At 38.4% G+C, this 17479-nt stretch overlaps 2 protein-coding genes across 4 annotated transcripts; both read left to right on the top strand.

Annotated features, from left to right (window-relative positions):
- Positions 1-105: 105 nt before the first annotated feature.
- On the top strand, positions 106-14990 carry usp40 (ubiquitin specific peptidase 40). Of its 3 annotated transcripts, none has more exons than XM_024268827.2 (31): positions 106-762; positions 832-899; positions 971-1084; positions 1919-2083; positions 2254-2400; positions 3936-4079; positions 4157-4285; positions 4388-4498; positions 4581-4688; positions 4781-4969; positions 5066-5201; positions 5366-5447; positions 6238-6409; positions 6492-6576; positions 6653-6723; positions 6798-7207; positions 7285-7435; positions 7515-7575; positions 9079-9132; positions 9350-9438; positions 9570-9656; positions 9751-9787; positions 9940-10004; positions 11050-11124; positions 11200-11412; positions 11828-11946; positions 12033-12098; positions 12177-12387; positions 12514-12609; positions 12947-13041; positions 14326-14990. In XM_024268827.2, the coding sequence occupies exons 1-31, from the start codon at positions 567-569 to the stop codon at positions 14405-14407; spliced, it is 3828 nt and encodes a 1275-aa protein (XP_024124595.1). In that variant the 5' UTR covers positions 106-566; the 3' UTR covers positions 14408-14990. The 3 variants fall into 3 exon arrangements, with proteins under 3 accessions (XP_024124595.1, XP_036065774.1, XP_024124586.1); XM_036209881.1 differs by having other exon boundaries at positions 5063-5201; positions 6498-6576; XM_024268818.2 differs by having other exon boundaries at positions 5063-5201.
- Positions 14991-15817: 827 nt separating this feature from the next.
- LOC112144334 (fatty acid-binding protein, brain) lies at positions 15818-16703 on the top strand. The gene is made up of 4 exons (XM_024268839.2): positions 15818-15977; positions 16047-16219; positions 16287-16388; positions 16467-16703. The coding sequence occupies exons 1-4, from the start codon at positions 15905-15907 to the stop codon at positions 16515-16517; spliced, it is 399 nt and encodes a 132-aa protein (XP_024124607.1). The 5' UTR covers positions 15818-15904; the 3' UTR covers positions 16518-16703.
- Positions 16704-17479: the final 776 nt, after the last annotated feature.

Here is a 17479-nt window from a genome sequence, read left to right as displayed (position 1 = left end):
ATACAGCAAATTATTGTTATCTGCCTTCAAGTCTATAAATGTACCTTTCGGCTTCCTTAGAAGTTTTCAAAACACTACAAGGACCACAATGCAACATTAAATTTCCTCCCACGAAGAAACATGGCCGCTTGCTGTTCAACGATGGCAATTTTATTTACGTTTCGTTTCGCTTTAAAACAAGACTTAGGGGAAATGGCACGTTAATGGAGATACTCTATTTAAAACGTTTATTTTGAGGCTAATATTTCGTCACGATAACACATTTTTTCGCTGTTGTTTTGGCGTCAATCGTTAATGATTGTGTGGTTTGCTGTACATTGCTATATCCTCCTCGACAGTGAAGCGCTGCGATTGATTTTGCTGAGAGAGCAACACGGCGCATAAACAGCAGGTTTCCGTCGCAATGTTTAGCCCCGTAAAGTCCTCTTATTTCAGAGTGAGTCCGGCCATTGTCAACCGGGAACTCGGCAAGACCAAGATGAGATAGCAAGAGGGTAACGTCGGAGTGCTAGCTGGCGTTTTACCGTCCAACTCTACATAACTGTGCTGAAACCCATCACGAAAACATGTTTGGGAATCTTTTTGAACAAGAGGAGGACGAAGGTTTGTCTCTAAACAACCCAAAGAGAAGAAATGCCAAGCAAGAAAACGAGCCGCCTCCCCCCCGTGGAAGGAGCAATCTGTGCGGGATTAAGAACCAGGGTGGAACCTGCTACCTCAACTCTCTGCTCCAAACCCTGCTGTTCACACCTGAGTTTAGAGGTACGATTCCTGCAAATAAAAGACAGTTAAGTCTCCGATCAGTTCACAACTTGTCTATTTCATATGCAGAAGAGCTGTTCCGTCTGGGACCAGATGAATTGGGATGCCTTGAAGACAAAGACAAACCAGAGGCAAAAGTTAGTCCCTGAAGCTGCATGTGCATCACAATTTTAGGGAGTCTAACCAGAACTGTCTTCATTTCTCTCAGGTCAGGGTGATCCCCCTGGAGCTCCAGAGGGTGTTCGCCCGTCTGCTGCTGGTGGACCAGCAGAGCGCCTCCACTGCGGATCTCACCGACAGCTTTGGCTGGAACAGCAGCGAGGTCTGTGGTCCATGTCTGTGACCATGAGACGAAGAGCAAGAGTCTCACGTTACACGTCTCATTTCAGTGATGGATTTGCCCTCCAGCAATGACAAGCATTGCACGCTGAAGGGAGCGGGTCTCGTTCTAGTCAGTTCTGTAATTCAGATGGAATTCAGTTTTGTCTTTAGGCTAAAATAATTCATCAAGTAGGGAAATTGGGGAAAAACAGTTTCCAAACCTGTTTTTAAGCATCACATTGATGAAGAATAGCATTGAACCTACAAAGAATTTTCCAACACGATAAAGCTAATGCTGTAGACAAAAAAAAATTAGGAAAAATATGTCATAATTTCACAATGTGTCACTTTATATACAAAATTACCTCCCTAAAATAAATAAGAAAAATAATTAAAACTCATAAAAACACATCTTTAAGTGCTTTTTATGAAACTAATTGAATAAAATTTACTGTCCATTAAGAATAATAACATTTTTAATTCACAAACATATTTTTTTATTTATAAATATGCCTGGATCCTAATTCTATGTATAAAAAGCATATGCTTTAGTTTTTTGCTAGGGGTTTAACAAGTCCTTTTACAATTCGATTCATGTTGTTTTTTGTCGTTGCCAATGGGATTAAGAGTCTTAATAGTATTTTCTAATATTGATTATTGATTTATCTCATTTTTGAAACAATTTTTTAATGATATAGTTTAATTAGAAAAAAGATTGTCTCAGACAGATCGATCTGGTTGGATTGTACGAAATAGATTAATCGTTAACACCCCTACTTTATTCATTTTCATGGCCATCAAATGTATCATTTGTCTTTGTTTTTGCTCTTTTTAGGGGACAAATCAGCATGACGTGCAGGAGCTCAACCGGATCCTGTTCAGTGCTTTGGAGAACTCTCTTGTGGGCACAAGCGGCAGTTCATTCATCCACCGCCTCTACCATGGAACTATTGTCAACAGCATTGTCTGCAAAGAGTGTGGAAATGTCAGTCAAAGACAGGTGTGTCCCCATGTGTTTTTTAAACAAAAACAGTAAAAGCCTCTTTGATGTCGAGCCTGCTATTATTACTTTTTATCTGCATGCCAAAAAACTTAAATTTATGTTAAAATTCTTTAAAGTATGCATAATATGACAAGTTGGGTCTGAATGTCGATTCTTTTCATCTGCAGGAAGACTTCCTGGACTTAACGGTGTGCGTCTGCGGTGTTTCTAGCTTGGAGGAGGCTTTATGGAACATGTTTGTGGAAGAGGAGTTGTTTGAGGGCAACAACCTGTACCGCTGCGCTCAGTGTGACAGACTAGTCACTGCTGCCAAGGTCAGTGGGAGCTCTTTGACCGGCAGGAGTCTGGAACCTGAGGCTCTCTTATCCTTCCTTTGGGGCTTTGAAGAAAAATATGGAGGTCTTTGATTCATTTATGTTTGTTAATAACAGTATTTTAATTTTCTTTAGGTCTTTAACACGTGGCATAATTAAGCAACAATATAGTCGTGGGATTTCAACTTTATCCACGTATTATTTTTGTCTTCTGCACAGCATAGTGTAGTTGCTGTTCAGAGGCAAAGTTCTTAAGTGTATACATTTCAAAATAATTCAATCGTGCACCAATGTTGTCATTTTTATTTTTGATAGTAAAAAGAGAGAAAAAGGATGGAGGAGGACCAATGTTTGAATGACAGAAAATGCCCTCTTGTCAGAAAAGGATACCCCTGTTAATAGTCCAATTATTGTACATATTTAAAGGTACAATGTACACATTTATGGCCACAAAAACATACATGAAATCTTGGATTTTTAGCTAGGCCTAAAAAAATAAATTTCATAAATTATATTTTAACTCCACTTCTTAAAATATAGTCATGAAATCAATAAATGATTGATCATTTTCGTTTAAAAACAATAAAAATGTAAATAGAGTTAAAAAAAATATTTCTGTCTGATTTTTTTAATTTGAGATTTCCAAATTTTCAGAATAAAAGCTCCACCTTTGTTCAGTTCACATAATTTGTTTTTCATGAACTAAATAAGTTGGATTTAGGGTAGAATTAATTAAAAACAAAATATTTATTACCAATGCAGTCTTTCTGCTTAATTATTTGTTGTAACCATATATGTATGAGTCTGTCATTTTTATTTTTATATACTTATTATTTTTTCTTGCTAGTTTAGTATTTTTATTTTAATATTATTCATATAAATTATTTCTAATGTATTAAAAGATGCATTTCTGTTGATTAAATTTTATTTTATTCTATTTTGTTATTTCTTTTCTATATTATTTTGTTCAGTTATTTATTTTCTGTGTTTTATTTCTTTAATTCTATTCTACTTTGTTCTGTTCCATTTGTTCTATTTTTGTTTTATTATATTTTATTTTAATTTATTCTGTTTTATTTATTTATTTTATTTTATTTTGTTCTTTTCTGTTCTATTCTATGCTGTTTTGTTCTATTTGTTCTGTTTTATTTTATTTATTTCAATTTATTCTATTTTATTTTATTTGATTATTCTTTACATTTTGTTTTATTTTTTTTTCTTTCTTTCTATTTATTCTGTTCTATTTTGTTCTGTTTCTATTTTATCATTTTTTCTATTCTATTTTATTTAATTGTATTCTATTTTGTTCAGTTCTATTTTATTCTTTTCTGTTTTATTTTATCCTATTCTGTTCTATTTTATTCTATTCTGAACTTGTTTTGAATACAAAAACTAAGACAAATTCAGTATTTTATAGTATTAACAGCTGTAATAAAAAGCTCTGTGTATAGTTTGTCTTTAACTCTTAATGTTCAGTTGGACTTTATTTTTTTATGTGTTTTCGTTTGTGCATGTCTTTGAAACTATTTTTTTAGTCTGCCAAGCTCCAAAAATTGCCTCCATTTATGACCATGTCCTTGCTGAGATTCAGCTTCGACTTCACCAAGTTTGAGCGCTACAAGGAGACGGGACGCTACAGTTTCCCCTTCACCATCAACCTGCGGCCCTTCTGTGAACAGGTACAACAGCACAGTCATGTGACTTACATGTTTTTGCTCCTTTAAGGCATGTTCCAGTGATGCGTCTCTGTTTACAGGCAGGTGGAGAAGACTCTGATTTCATGTACGAGCTCTTTTCGGTGATCATCCATAAGGGAGGCTGCTATGGCGGACACTACCATGTTTACATCAAGGACATTGATCAACTTGGCAAATGGGAGCCGCCGGTAAGACAAATAAATGACCAAACTGTGGTAGTGCAGATTTTTTCCTGATATATTTTAAATGTGTGCTTTTGAACAAACATAATCCATTCCTTTTATTGACAGGAAGAAGATGTTAAACCCAAAACACAGAAGAAAGAGAAAGCCAAGGAAAGCTGTGAGGAAGAACTACAAGAAGATGACCCTTTGTCTGTCCTCACTGCTATAATAGCACAGGTATGCATCTGTTAGATATAAACCTTTTTAAAGTCTAGAATTATCTACTAAAATTTGCTGTTTTTCCTTTTCTACCCACCAGGAGGCATCACAGAGTGTCTTATTGGATCAGCTGGGCCAGCAGCTCATGAATAAAATTGGATCATCCTGGAACAAAAAGTTTAGGAAGCAATACGGTCCCATTGGCAAGGTTTTCTTAGTTTCTGTTTTGATTTTGTGGTCAGTTTTTAGAATATCTGGTTAACATAAATCCGTTTTTATGTTTTTTTTCTCTTTGTTTAGTTTTTGCAGTCCCATAATGATACTTTCATGCTGGTGTCAAACGGCACTCGAGTCGCACTGAAGAAAAATCCACCGAGTCCAAACAGTCCTGCAGAACAGAACCACAACTCCGACCCTTCAGCATCGCCAGACTCAGAAGGTTCTGAACACCAGCCAGAGGCAAATCAACAGTCCCAACCAAAAACAGAGGTATTACAGAATATCCAAAAAGTGTCTTTTTAAAGTTTTTTGTAAATGTCTGTTGAAGAGTGTTTTCCCACGGTGCGTCCTCCTGTCTGTCAGCAGGGTAGCCACTGGTTTGACCTGAACGACTCCACCGTGACTTCTATCAGAGAGGCGGACATAGAGAAGCAGTTCCAGGGCAAAGAGAGCGCCTACATGCTGTTCTACAGGAAAACACAGCTGCTCAGGCCCAAAGAAGGTGACGAGAAGCACTCTTGACTTTTCACTTTTTGTGTAAAAACATCTGGTCTGCTTAGAGAGGTCAATGACGACAAGTTAGACATATTCTAGGTTTATACTTGAGCACAAGAGTGGAGAATATTTCAACAAAGCAAAACTGAATTGATGTTTGTTCTTTTTCAGCTCTGAATAATCCCCAGTATAATGTTCCTCCTTATCTCATTCAAATGGCTCAGGAAGAGAACCTTCGACTGCAGAAACAACGGTACAGAAACACACAGTTACTATTTTAGACTATTTTTATATTAAACCCGTTGATGCTTCCAAATTTAATTTTGAAGCAAAAGTGAATTTATTTGTCATAACTGGAAGCAGTTTCAGGCATCAATGGGTTATAGCAATTTTAATTGACTTGTTTTAAAAAAAGAAGAGTAATGACACAATTATCATAAAAACTCACTGATGGAATTTTTTGTGTTTCTAATATGTTCTTGTGACATTTTTTGTTTTGTTTTGAGGGTGGAGGACATTTAAAGAAAATTATCTTTAAATTGCATTTCTGGGTATTTCTCCATTCACATCATTGTGAATCAGGAAGAGACGAAAAAATTCTGTTTGAATAAGCTTGTAGTTGACCTACGGCAAGCAGTAAGCATTAGAGGGATTTTTGTGCAGCCATATTGTGAACAAAAGTTTTGAGATCGAACAAAAACGACAAAAATGTAAAAATTTTAAGAATAAAACGTCATAATATGCAAATGAAAATTTTAAATATTTATTTCGAAAACTTTATTGCTTTTGCTTTAAAAAAATGGGTAATGTGAAGAGGGCCGACTTATTCCGTGCCAACAGTCCCGCCCACAACTTAAGAAGCAAATTTCTGATGAACTAATGCCGCTCTGCAGAAACCATGTCTTAAAAAAAATTTTCTTCTTCTTTTTTTTTTTTAATTTTGGCAAAAAAAAAAAACATAATTAAAAGACCACTGGGAACACTTTTAAATTGGATCAAAAGATGATTGAGGAGGTCATAAAGTAAAATCTGTTTTGTTACAGTGAGGAGTTTGAAGCCTCCAATAACACAGTGGAGCTGCATCTACACCTGACTCACTGCTATAAGTTAAAAAATGGAGCGCTACAGAAAATCAGCAAAGAGCTGGACAGGAACACCACCCTCAGTTTTGATCGTAGAAAGACTGTAGGAGATCTTCGCTCTACAATTTATCAGGTATTGTAGATCTGAAACTAGCAATCAGAAATGCAAAAAAAGGTGAAATAAAAGTAGCCAGAATTTCTTTGTGTTTTTCAAGATGCAGGAATGGTGGGAAGGCGATATGGCTCTGACTGTGGCCAAATGCCTTCCAGCAGGTTTACACCTGTACAACAATCTCACAGGTTTGAGACGACCTTTACAAATTCCCTAAAATATGTAGGTGTTTATCGTTAAATTCCGTGGCTTCCTCTTTTACAGATGACACTGTGTCGCTGTACAGTGCAGGAGTCCACTCAAACACTGACCTTTTTGTGTGGAACGGCAGAGAGGTCGGCAAAGGTTTCAACCGCTACATTTGATTTTTTTGTTTTTCTGTAGAGTACAAATGTGTTTTTTGTTCCAGGTGTTTGGTGCAACCGTCCAGGCCGGAGCCGAGTGGGAGCCGGTTTTACTCACGGTGGTTCGGCCCTTTCTGGGTGACGACGTGCAGCTCGAGGTGGAGTGTGGGGCTAACTGTGAAAAGAGCGAGGGGGCTTTTGAAAATGGCGCCCCTGGACTTAAACGAGAGGCAATTGGGTTTGCGGGAGGAGCTACACTCGGGGAGGTGAGGGAGGCGCTGGGGGAGCCTAAGGAGAGTCTGCTGTGCCAAGAACACAAAGGAGGAAAGGGAATGGCGCAGGGGCCCGGAGAGGGAGGAGGAGGAAGCGGGTGGAGGGTGTTTCCGCCCGACGACATGCAGCGGACGCTGAAGGAGCTGTCGCTCAAAGATGGAGATTCGCTGTTGGTGCTGGAGCCACAGTCCTTCGACAACAGGTAGGTGTTCTGTGACGTCGTGTCGAGATCCGGTTTCGGTTTGTGTAAAACGGATTTTATTCCCTCCTCGGGTTTAGTGTTTTCACCCGAAATGGAGACGTCGTCACTGTGACTACACCCTCTGACTGCCGCTGGCTTCTGGTGGAATTTCAACCTCAGTCTAAAGGAGGAGATGTGGACCCACAAGAGGAGAGACGGATAGCTAAGGTTCCAGCCACAGGGAGCATGGTGGGGATCTTTGTGCTTTCTCCTTCTGGCTCCAAATTTCTTTTGCTTCTGTTAACTGTTCTTCATAAAAATGTCACAGCTGCTCTCTGAAGTTAAACAGAGAGCCTTGGAGGAGCTGCAACTCCAGGAGCAACTTTCAGGTACATTTTTCTGTTCCGAACTGCTAAATTTAGATTAAAAGGAGAACATGCTCCATAGGTTCATTAAATATTCTAAATTGACCCTAAATTGTGGGTTTGTGACTGTATGACCCTGCAACAGACTGGTGACCAGTTGATTACAAAATATGATCTTAATGTAGATAACACATTTATGTTTGTATTTTAGGGGAAAACATCTTACTTTGAAATCATTCGGTGAAAAAAAAATCATAAACTTGTAAGAAATGGACATAAATGAATAATAATAAGCTTTAATTAGAAAGTTGCCCATACAGACCTGAAGTGCTGTAGAGAGGATAAAAACATATGAAGAATCAAATAAAATTAGATTTAAAGTTTACAATGAAATGCTTACAGAGTTACATTCTCAAAACAAAAAACACATAACCAAAAAATAAATAAAAACACATTAGAGTAAATGAAATGTAGAGGGATAAAAGAGAGTGGACCTCTTCACTGAGTATTAAAAGCCAAAATTGATTGACAATACACCTAAAGACCTGCTGCGATGAAAATGGTGTTTTTGGTGTTTTTAATATCTTCCTGTGGCATTTTTCACAAACATGGTTGAAAAACCACTGGGAGTGCTTTGAAAATAGATTAAAAGATGATCAGATTAAGTCTTAACGTTTAGAGAGAAGTCTAAAGGGATCATCTGGTTTGCTTAAAGTGAAACAGAGTTTGTTTCCTCCAATAATCTGGAGCAGTTTCCGTCTGGTCCAGGACCAAGAACTGCTCTGACCCATCTTTTGAGGTTTGTTTTTTAATTGGACTGAGCTCTGGTTCATGGAGTCTCCTTGGTCTGGATAGGCTCCGTGCTCAGAGCGGAACAATTGGACCAAGACGGCCACCGTAGCCGGGGATTACAGGATGTAAACAGAGTAGTATGAGACAAAGCAACTTACTTTTTTTGTTTTTTAAGACATATTTTCTGTAGCTCTTTGGTGACACAATTATGGGTTGTGGGTGGGACTGTTGGCAAGGAAGTTAGGCCTGTTTATTTCCCATCAACCCTTTGTTTACACTTGCTCTCATTAGCTTATAGCACCTCACATACCCAAGCTAGCATTAGTGTAGCAAAATAATGGCGAGCAGTATTGGAGCTATGCAGCGGTACAGTTTAGAGCCAGACACATGCTCAGACGAGGACAATTACGGCACTAATCGATCTATTTGTCTGCAAGTGGATGCTTCAGAATTGGAGCGGAAAAGGTAGACATTAGTACGCCTATTCAGTAGCTGTGTCATTAGTCTGAGTAGTTTTCAGGCATCCAGTTTTCATCTGCTCCTGATCCAACAAGATTTGAATTAAGGAATAATTAGAAATTTAGTTTTAATCGTAAATTCTTTTCTTTTTTAGGTCCTCTACTATGAGAAAAATGCCACAAGAACATGTTAACAACACAAAAAGACTTCAAAATGAGCCTCATTTATAGCATCTTTATGTCTCAGTTTGGACTTTTCTTCTCTGTTGCTGACCAGGTGCACAGTGCTGTCTGAGGCAGGTGGACTGCACCGGGAAACTCCTTCCTCCAGGTACTCTCATTCATTCCCTGTAGGGGAGTTTAGTGTTTAAGATCAGTTAAAAGCTGGGAATTCCCCTCATCTTGACACAAATATGAAACACCCCCCCTCCTCCTCCTGTAAAGCTTTAATGGGTACTCCCCCTGCTTGTAATTTTTCCTCTTAAGTTTCTTTGAAGCCCGTTTTACAAGCAGTCCCATGTTTGCTTTTCCCCTGCTTTGCCCGGCAGTGTGTGAGGAGCTGAGCGTTCGGGATGCAGGAGTGCGACTCATGACCACGCTGGCTCTCTGTCCTGGAAATAGTCCCAAGGCATCACAGGTGCGTCTCTTACCTCCTTTTCTTTGCAGGTGACTTGATGAAAGCCGGAGCGCCTCTAATCATATATTTCCCTGTAAAACAAATGATGGAAATACAAGTTTGACTGAAGCTCTTTTTTTTTTGCCCTGCAGCTGTTTTTGCACTTTACTGTGGGCGGACCTCCCTCTGCTGGCATGGAGATGGACATAATTGTGGAAAAGACGAGCACCGTCAAAGAAGTGAGGGATTCAGTCGTTTTGTCATTTTATACTTCAGAATTTGAGATTTATTTTGAACTTTTTAAGGAATAAAAATTAACATTTATTTTTACAGTGTCTCCGGATGATGCTGGATGCGGTTGGACTTGACGGTAAATATTTTAAATTGCTTTTTTTTCTTTCCAACATCTGACTCGGTTCCTGTAGCATAAAGTTGAAATTTAATTTTCTCTGCCGTTAGCATTACAACTGTGTTAGTATCTGCTTACCTATTGACATATTTGGTAAAAATTGTTTTCCTCAGGAACCTGTTGGCATTTAAGAAGGTTGGATTGGTGTGAGGAGGTCGGTGAGCCGCTCATGGACGAGGTAAACATCTCAGATGTCCTATTGCATAGTTATTCATTTATGCTTTTATATTTAAAGACCCACTCCAAGGAAAATAGTGTTTTTAACAATTTCTTTTAGCATTTTTCTCATGATGGAGGACATATATAAAAGAATTTAAAATTAAAATTGCATTTCCGGCAATTTGTGATGCAGCATCTGCCATGGGCATATCAATTTCTTCCTTTTCCATTACAATTCTGATGCATCCACTTGTGGACAAATAGATCCATTAAGGGGCCTACACAGCTACAACACAAAAATACCACATTTGCACGACTGTGCACGATCCGGAGAGCTCTTTAACCCTTGTCCTCTCCCATGGGGTCCAGATGACCCGACCTTTATATTGATGTGTGCTTCCTCCCATGACAAAGATGGACAGTATTTTATGTAAAATAGGTGTTTGTGTTAGCCTGGGGGATGGTTCTGGCTCCACAGACTCTTCCTGGAAGGGGCTGTTCTCACTTTGTGACATCAGCTCGTGAGATTTATAGAGGATTACTCAGAAATGTGTGAAGGGATCAAAGTACCGTTTTGGAGTTCTTAATATTAAGGAATGAACAGTATAATACACTTTAAAGCTCAAAAAGTTGATTTTGCATGGTACAGGCCCTTTAACTTCGTTTTCCTTATCTGAGCTGCTATCTGGCTGAAAACTGTATGGCTGCAATATTTCTCAATATTTTATTTTTTTGTCCCGCTAATGCAAACTTGTACAACGGAGTATTAGGGCCTCCAAAAAAACAAACAAACAAAAAAAAAACAAAAAGCGCTGTATTACGAGTTTTTTTTCTCGTAAATTTGCGACTTTAAATTTTTCATCTTGTAAATTGACGACTTTTTTTCTCGTAAATTTATTACTTTCTTCTCCTAAATTTGAAAGATTGAAAGTAATAAATTTATGAGTTTACAAACAACATTGAGAACCACTGAGAACAATTTTACAATAGAAAATGTAGTTGGATTGGGACTTTAAGAAGTTCTACAGTCGTAGCTATGGTAGTAACTTCAGTTCTATTTCCAGGATATGTCTCTGTCTGATCTGAAAATCAACAACGGGGAGACTTTAGTCGTCACTGAGGGACTTTTACCTCCAAAGGTATGAAAAAGTTTGACATGAGATCCATGAAATATTTGAATAATTTATTAGTTTTTTTCCTGTCTTTTCTCCCAGGGTTTCCTAAAACTGTCTGTCTGGCTCTGTGCAAATCTAAAAAGTATGGAAGTGGATTTTAAAAGCCCTACTGAGGGGAAAAGAGACAAAGTGGGGTTGTTGGAAAAAGGGGACGTTCAGCTACCGGGCTGTAGTGATGACGGAGCCGAGTTCAGGAGTGTGGGACAGGTGGAGATTTCAGATGAGGCCACAGTGGATGATCTCAAGACTCAGGTAGGATGGTTTAGCGTACTTGAAACTGGTCAGAAGAACAGGATTTTATTTTTTATGTTATGTACTAAAACTTGGTCAGCCTGTTGGATCTATTGCTCTAAAACTATTATATTATGGCAAAATATGTCTGAATTACAAGAAACGAGTTAAGATGTTGCTAACCATGATATCTTAACTTGAATTAAATGCATTTATTATATATGCACAATTGTAGTTTATTATTTAAACGTAGACGTAGCTTCTCATCTTTCTATTATGAGAATGTTCCAAATTAAGAGAGAAATCTGAGTTTTGGAAGCAATTTTTTCATTTTTCCTCTTTATTTTATATTATTTTAGGTGTTTTTGTCAATTCTGGGAAAAACTATTCTTTGCAGTATGGTGTAAAAGCACCCATAGATGTGTCTGAATTACAGGTGATGACCCTTCCAGCGCTTCTGGACGTCTGCATCCCATCCACCGGGTTCCTCCGCGTTTGGCAGCTGGAAGGACGGAGGTTGGCCCGGATCCTTAAAGGAAATCAGGCCACACTCAGGTATTTAGATTTATTCTGCAATATTACATAGACAAACATGTTAATGAAGTTTTTCAAACAATTTCTCTGCTTGTTTGTTCACTTAGGAAGTTGAAGGTGTGCAGTGGTGCAGACCTCTGTGTGCAAAACTTACTGAAAGAGGAAGATCTTGGGTGAGTTGTATGCTTTCTGCTTGTTTTTTTTTTTTCTCTATTTGTTTGCTATAAAAGTGATTATTTTCTGTTTTTAAGGCCTAAACAGCTGCTACTGAATGTAAAGGTGGGAATACCGGGAGAGCGATGGTACTACCCTGCAGAGGAACTAGTTTGGGACGCATCTCACGACTCGTCGCCGCGCTCTCTGCGCACCTGCTTGGCTGCACACTTTGGCCTCTCCCCCGACTCTCTGCTGCTGGCCAAACACCAGCCAGAAAAACACACTTGGGAAGAAATCTCCAACTGGGTAATACGAGTCAGCTCTTGATAGATTCAATCATCAAGAAAGTTTGGTATCAATATGTGTGGGCAGAAATAGGACGTGAAGTTTTCTCAATTTGAACAACACTGTTGTCTTTCGTTCACTGAGCAGACGCAGCAAGTTTCCAAAAAGAGGAAGAAAAAAAAGGCAGAGTCGCTGCTTGGAGCCCCGTTTTACCTCAAAGACGGTGACACCATTGGGATCAAGGTATCAGTAGCTGTGTATACATGTGCAAAAGGAATTGGATTGGATTGGAATTCAACTGTGCAAATGAGCCTTAAAAACGTCATCTTATTATAACTAACATTTACATATGACTCATGTTTGACCGGAATAAATCATATTGATCTGCGCAGTACCATCTAAAATACCTGAAAAAAGAAGTAGAGAAGTTCTCTTGTAAACATGGCTGTGGCGAGCTTGTCCCGATGAGACTTGTATTACATTACTTGTGTCTGTGTAAAAATAGCTAGTGAAAACGTTGTTATTTAACAGATTTATGTTGGAGTGAGGTAATATTCACTTTTGATTTTCTTCCACGTAGAACCTTTTGGTTGACAATAACAGGGACTTCGTCACTGCGGAGGACGAGCAAGGCCAACAGAGAATCAGGGAACAGGCCGAGCACCATCAGAAAGGGTGAGCCCTCTTTATAATAAATAACTCCTAAATAAAGTAGTTAATTAAGAAAAAGGTACTAAAAATATTGACATATTAGGATTTTAATTATTTAAAAATCAAATAATCAGGATACCATAGTGAATGGCGTTTCAATGCATTTTTAATATATTAAAAATTTCTACTTTAGTATTTTATTTTTTTATTATTAATCAATGCTTTTAAACTGAAGTGTTGTGGCTAATAAAAAATAAAATTGGAGAATTTTCAAGAATTTAATAAATGTATTTGAATATGTAATTATACTAATACTTTTCTTTAGTTTTTGCATCTCACAAATTTTTATTTTAACAAACTCAAACCCCCACAAGTATGAATCTCGTCAGGATGTGTCTGTAAATATAAAGTTTAATTAACTTGAGTTGCAATACTTTCTAATGAAAAGCGAGTTCACTGTAAATAAGTCATAGAATTTTATAAAAAGTTTGAATAAAAATGTTTTTTCATTTTTCTAAATAATTTATAGTAGAATTTTTTTAATTGATTATTAAATGACCCTCGATGTTATCCCTCATACCACTCCAATCATATGTTGATCTAGGTGGTCAATCTAGGACATATTTTCTGCAGAGCGACAGTAGTTCATTAGAAACTACTGCTCATTAGAAACTGGGCGGAAGTAAGCTTCTGCTGATATCCCATCATTCCCATGTTTACACTCTTTCCCGCTAACAACTAGCACCTCCCAACCCCAAGATAAAATTAGTGGTGCAAAAAAAAATGGCGAGCAACGTTAGATCTGTCCAGTTTTAAGCCTGATTCCAGCTCAGACAAGGAAAACAAAGATGTACATGGATCTATTTGTCTGATGCAACAGAATGGAGTGGTGCAGGGAGACTTTGGTCTGCTTATTTCACTGAGAGCTTTTTTTCCTCTGCTCCTGATTCCTCCCAATTTGAAAAAGTACTGAGAAATACAGTTTTGATCTCAAATGATTTCATATATAACATCCTCTACCGTGAGAAAAAAGGCTATAACATGTTAAAGACACACTTTCATTGGAGTGGGTCTTTAAAGCAAAAAAACAATGAAACAGAAAATTTAAATCAAGTATATTTTTGAATGTAGTTACTGCAGTTGTTGATGCATTTCAGCCCAATTCTTCATTTAGTGCAAATTCTAGGAAAAATTTATCCTTTTGACATTAAAGCTCCAGGAGCCCTAAAAGATAACGCACATGTTCCCCTCACTTTATTACCTTCTTATTATTAATAATCTTTTTTTTTTTTTGTTTCTTTTTTCCAGAGGCCAGGCTGCAGCCTCTGATCGTGCCAAACCCCGGAAGCCAGAGCTGCCGTTATCAATAAGTGTTGGAGTTTTCAGATAGCAGACTCCTGTTCCAAGATAAAGAACTTTTCACAAGTGTCCATATGTGATCACGAAGAGAAATGCCAGATCCAGCTAAACCACTGCTGCGCCACTTCAACGGTTTGGGTTTAAAACACTCACAAACTTTCTAAAAGTACTTTTCTAAATCTCCTCCAATGATTTATTTTACTGACAGATCTGCTTTAAAATACTGTAATTGTAGTTTCCTTTGTGAAACATCAGTTTTTAAAACCACTTTTGATTCAGATGGAACAACCATACGGTTTTTTTTTCCTCTTTCAAACCAGCTGGTATTTCATAACCACAATCTGGACGTCTTTGCTAAATGATCAGTCGACGATCTGTTTCTAATGAAGCTGCCTGCCACTGTGCAGTTTGAACAAAAGGTTTTTCTGGGTCACCGGCTCAGTGGGTTATGGAAAAGGAACGATTGGCCTTAACACGGAGAAGCTTCGGAGCTGCTCTGTCCTCCCTACCTCGCTCAACCTCCCCCACTCCTCATCCTCTACCTCTTTTGCCTAATCTCTTCTTCGTATGTGATCAGAATCCTAAACTGTCTTGAAATGAACTGACTCAATGAATTTCTGCTTTGTTCAAATATTTTTGCTCCTCACACTTGATATTATACATATTTGGGAAAAACTGTAAGTTTAAAATTAAGTTTGTTATAAATTATTAAAAAAAAAAGCTTTATTGGAGGCCATGCCGGCAGGTTTAATCGGAATAATAATTATAAAAATAAAAAAAGTGGGAAAAATGAAAAAGCATTATGTTTCATTCAGGAAATTAAGCATTTTAATTTATTACTGTATTTTTTTAACTCCTATTGCTTCTGGTTTCTATTTGTGCCTAAATATCTGCAAGATTTTACGTAATATGAAAACAAATAAACCTTTTAAAGGAATACCAGATTAATTTTGGAATTCTGTGGATTTTGAAAAATTTGTTTTTTTGAGTGATCAGTTAAGATTGAGAGGCTCTCTATCTGTCAAAATGTATTTACTGAGAGTATTTTGTTATCAATAAAGTTGTTCAAATACAAAGTAACACATGGTGAAAGATAACTTGCTTTCTCTGGGAAATTAGAGCCGAATTTGAAGGGTTTCTGAGAATTTGTTTGCACTGTGGGTTGCTATGACATTTGACATTGACATTAATTTTACTAATTTTTTCAAACTATAGTAAAACTTTTTAGTGCAAAAAAAATCAATAAACTAAAATCCTCACTCATGTATGGATCAGATAAAACTGTATTAACTTTCCAAAAGTGCCTACATGTGTAAAAATTCAAATGCATCACTAGTTGGATTTATAGCGTGTTTGGCTTTGACCAATCACAGCTCACACCGGTTTCTAGAGCGTCCAATCAGCTGTCACGTCCCCGCCTCCGCCCACCATATTTGGCAGGCTTGTGCGCCTCAGCAGCTGCAGTCTCCAGCTCGAGCAGCTTCAGTGTGGCAGCTTGACCCAACCTGGACCGATACATTCTGCAAGGATGGTGGACACTTTCTGCGCTACGTGGAAGCTGGTGGACAGCCAGAACTTTGATGAATATATGAAGGCTCTTGGTAAGTAACATTTATGTGTTTTGATTATTTTAATTAAGTTGGTGCAAATGATGATGTTTATTTTGATAGGTGTCGGTTTTGCCACAAGACAAGTGGGCAACGTCACCAAACCCACGATAGTGATCAGCCAGGATGGAGATAAGGTGGTGGTGAAGACCCAGAGTACCTTCAGAAACACGGAGCTCTCTGCCAAACTGGGAGAGGAGTTTGACGAGACCACGCCTGATGACCGTCACGTTAAAGTAAGCTGAATGAATCTGAGGCGTTCCTGCTCCGGCTGTATAACCTGAGCGCTGGTTTCACCTGCAGTCCACTTTCACCATGGATGGAGACAAATTTGTGCACACCCAGAAGTGGGATGGCAAGGAGACCAAGTTTGTGAGAGAAATGAAGGATGGGAAGATGGTGATGGTGAGACAAAATTTGTTAAATAGATTTGTTTCCTCTCTTGTTTTTGATTTTAAATCCTTATTCTTTCTGTGCTTTCAGACATTAACTTTTGAGGGAGTCACTGCGGTTCGCACATACGAGAAAGCCTAAACACAACCGTCCATATGAAGAAATTGCTCCTTTACTGTGAAAAGTTTTTGCAGAAGAATCCAAACTTGACTTTGTGTTGCGACATGAGCCAACCTTTTATAACATCTTTTGTAAGAACTTCACTTGTGTGCTAAATGTGAGAAAGGAAAATAAATAAATAAATTCCTTAACTGCATTTCCCAAAAATGTTTCATTTTTTGCAACAGTGTTGTGGTCTGTGCGGCCTCAGCCGTGGGAACAGTGCTGTCCCTGTGATGAGTCGCTTCCAGGTGGCAGCTGCAGGGTGGCGGTGCAGCAGCGTCCTGTAGTAACCTCCAGATGGTCTGAGACGATGAGGAGATTGAGGGGAGGCGAGGGTGCTGATGTCGCCCCCCGCGGGATAATCGGCTTTAGGTTGTGGCGTCATTACGTAGAGGCATCAGTCGATGGTGAATGGACCAACCCTGACTGAATGCTTCCGCTGAGCCGACGCTGATGAGATGGGACAGAATGACAAATGTAGGCAGTTTACATCAATCCAATTTGCAGCTATTAGGCGACTCATCTCTAAATGGTCAAACTTTTGTCCAGTTTTTTGTCGCTTTCATCCACACCCAAACTTTTTTTTTTTTTTTCTGAAGTTACTGAGTACAAGTGGCCATTCTTCTCAAAAAGGCTGCTTTTGTGTTGCCAAGTTTTCTGAATGGTCAGCGACACAAAGACGCTGGAGAAAATGGAGAACTCATTTGCAAGTTGCGAAATTTGATGTAAAAAAAATTCAACCTTTGTGCTCAGAAGCTGCCTTGTTTCCCTAGAGTCTGGGATGGACTCGGATAGCTCACGTTTGGGAATTGCGATGAAAAAAAGTTGCTCAACTTTGGAAGAAAATGCAAGACTCTGGAATGTTGGGAGCTTCGTCTGTGTCAGCTGACCTGCAATAACCTCTGTGTGCGCTGGTAAAGGAATACGCTGACCTGACCATC

The sequence above is a fragment of the Oryzias melastigma genome, linkage group LG22 (assembly GCF_002922805.2).
Source record: "Oryzias melastigma strain HK-1 linkage group LG22, ASM292280v2, whole genome shotgun sequence".
Lineage (NCBI taxonomy): Eukaryota > Metazoa > Chordata > Actinopteri > Beloniformes > Adrianichthyidae > Oryzias > Oryzias melastigma.
Note: the sequence above shows the minus strand (reverse complement) of the source record. Positions and strands in the feature narration are given on the sequence as shown.

What these genes read in the sequence shown, in the direction of transcription:
- usp40 (XM_024268818.2), top strand. Translation starts at nt 567, where the DNA reads ATGTTTGGGAATCTTTTTGAACAAGAGGAGGACGAAGGTTTGTCTCTA. An exon ending in CCACAGTCCTTCGACAACAG is followed by an intron (nt 7,208 to 7,284) that starts GTAGGTGTTCTG and finishes CCTCGGGTTTAG; the next exon opens with TGTTTTCACCCGAAATGGAG. An exon ending in AGGGACTTTTACCTCCAAAG is followed by an intron (nt 11,125 to 11,199) that starts GTATGAAAAAGT and finishes CTTTTCTCCCAG; the next exon opens with GGTTTCCTAAAACTGTCTGT.
- LOC112144334 (XM_024268839.2), top strand. Translation starts at nt 15,905, where the DNA reads ATGGTGGACACTTTCTGCGCTACGTGGAAGCTGGTGGACAGCCAGAAC. An exon ending in TGAATATATGAAGGCTCTTG is followed by an intron (nt 15,978 to 16,046) that starts GTAAGTAACATT and finishes TTATTTTGATAG; the next exon opens with GTGTCGGTTTTGCCACAAGA. An exon ending in CTGATGACCGTCACGTTAAA is followed by an intron (nt 16,220 to 16,286) that starts GTAAGCTGAATG and finishes TTTCACCTGCAG; the next exon opens with TCCACTTTCACCATGGATGG.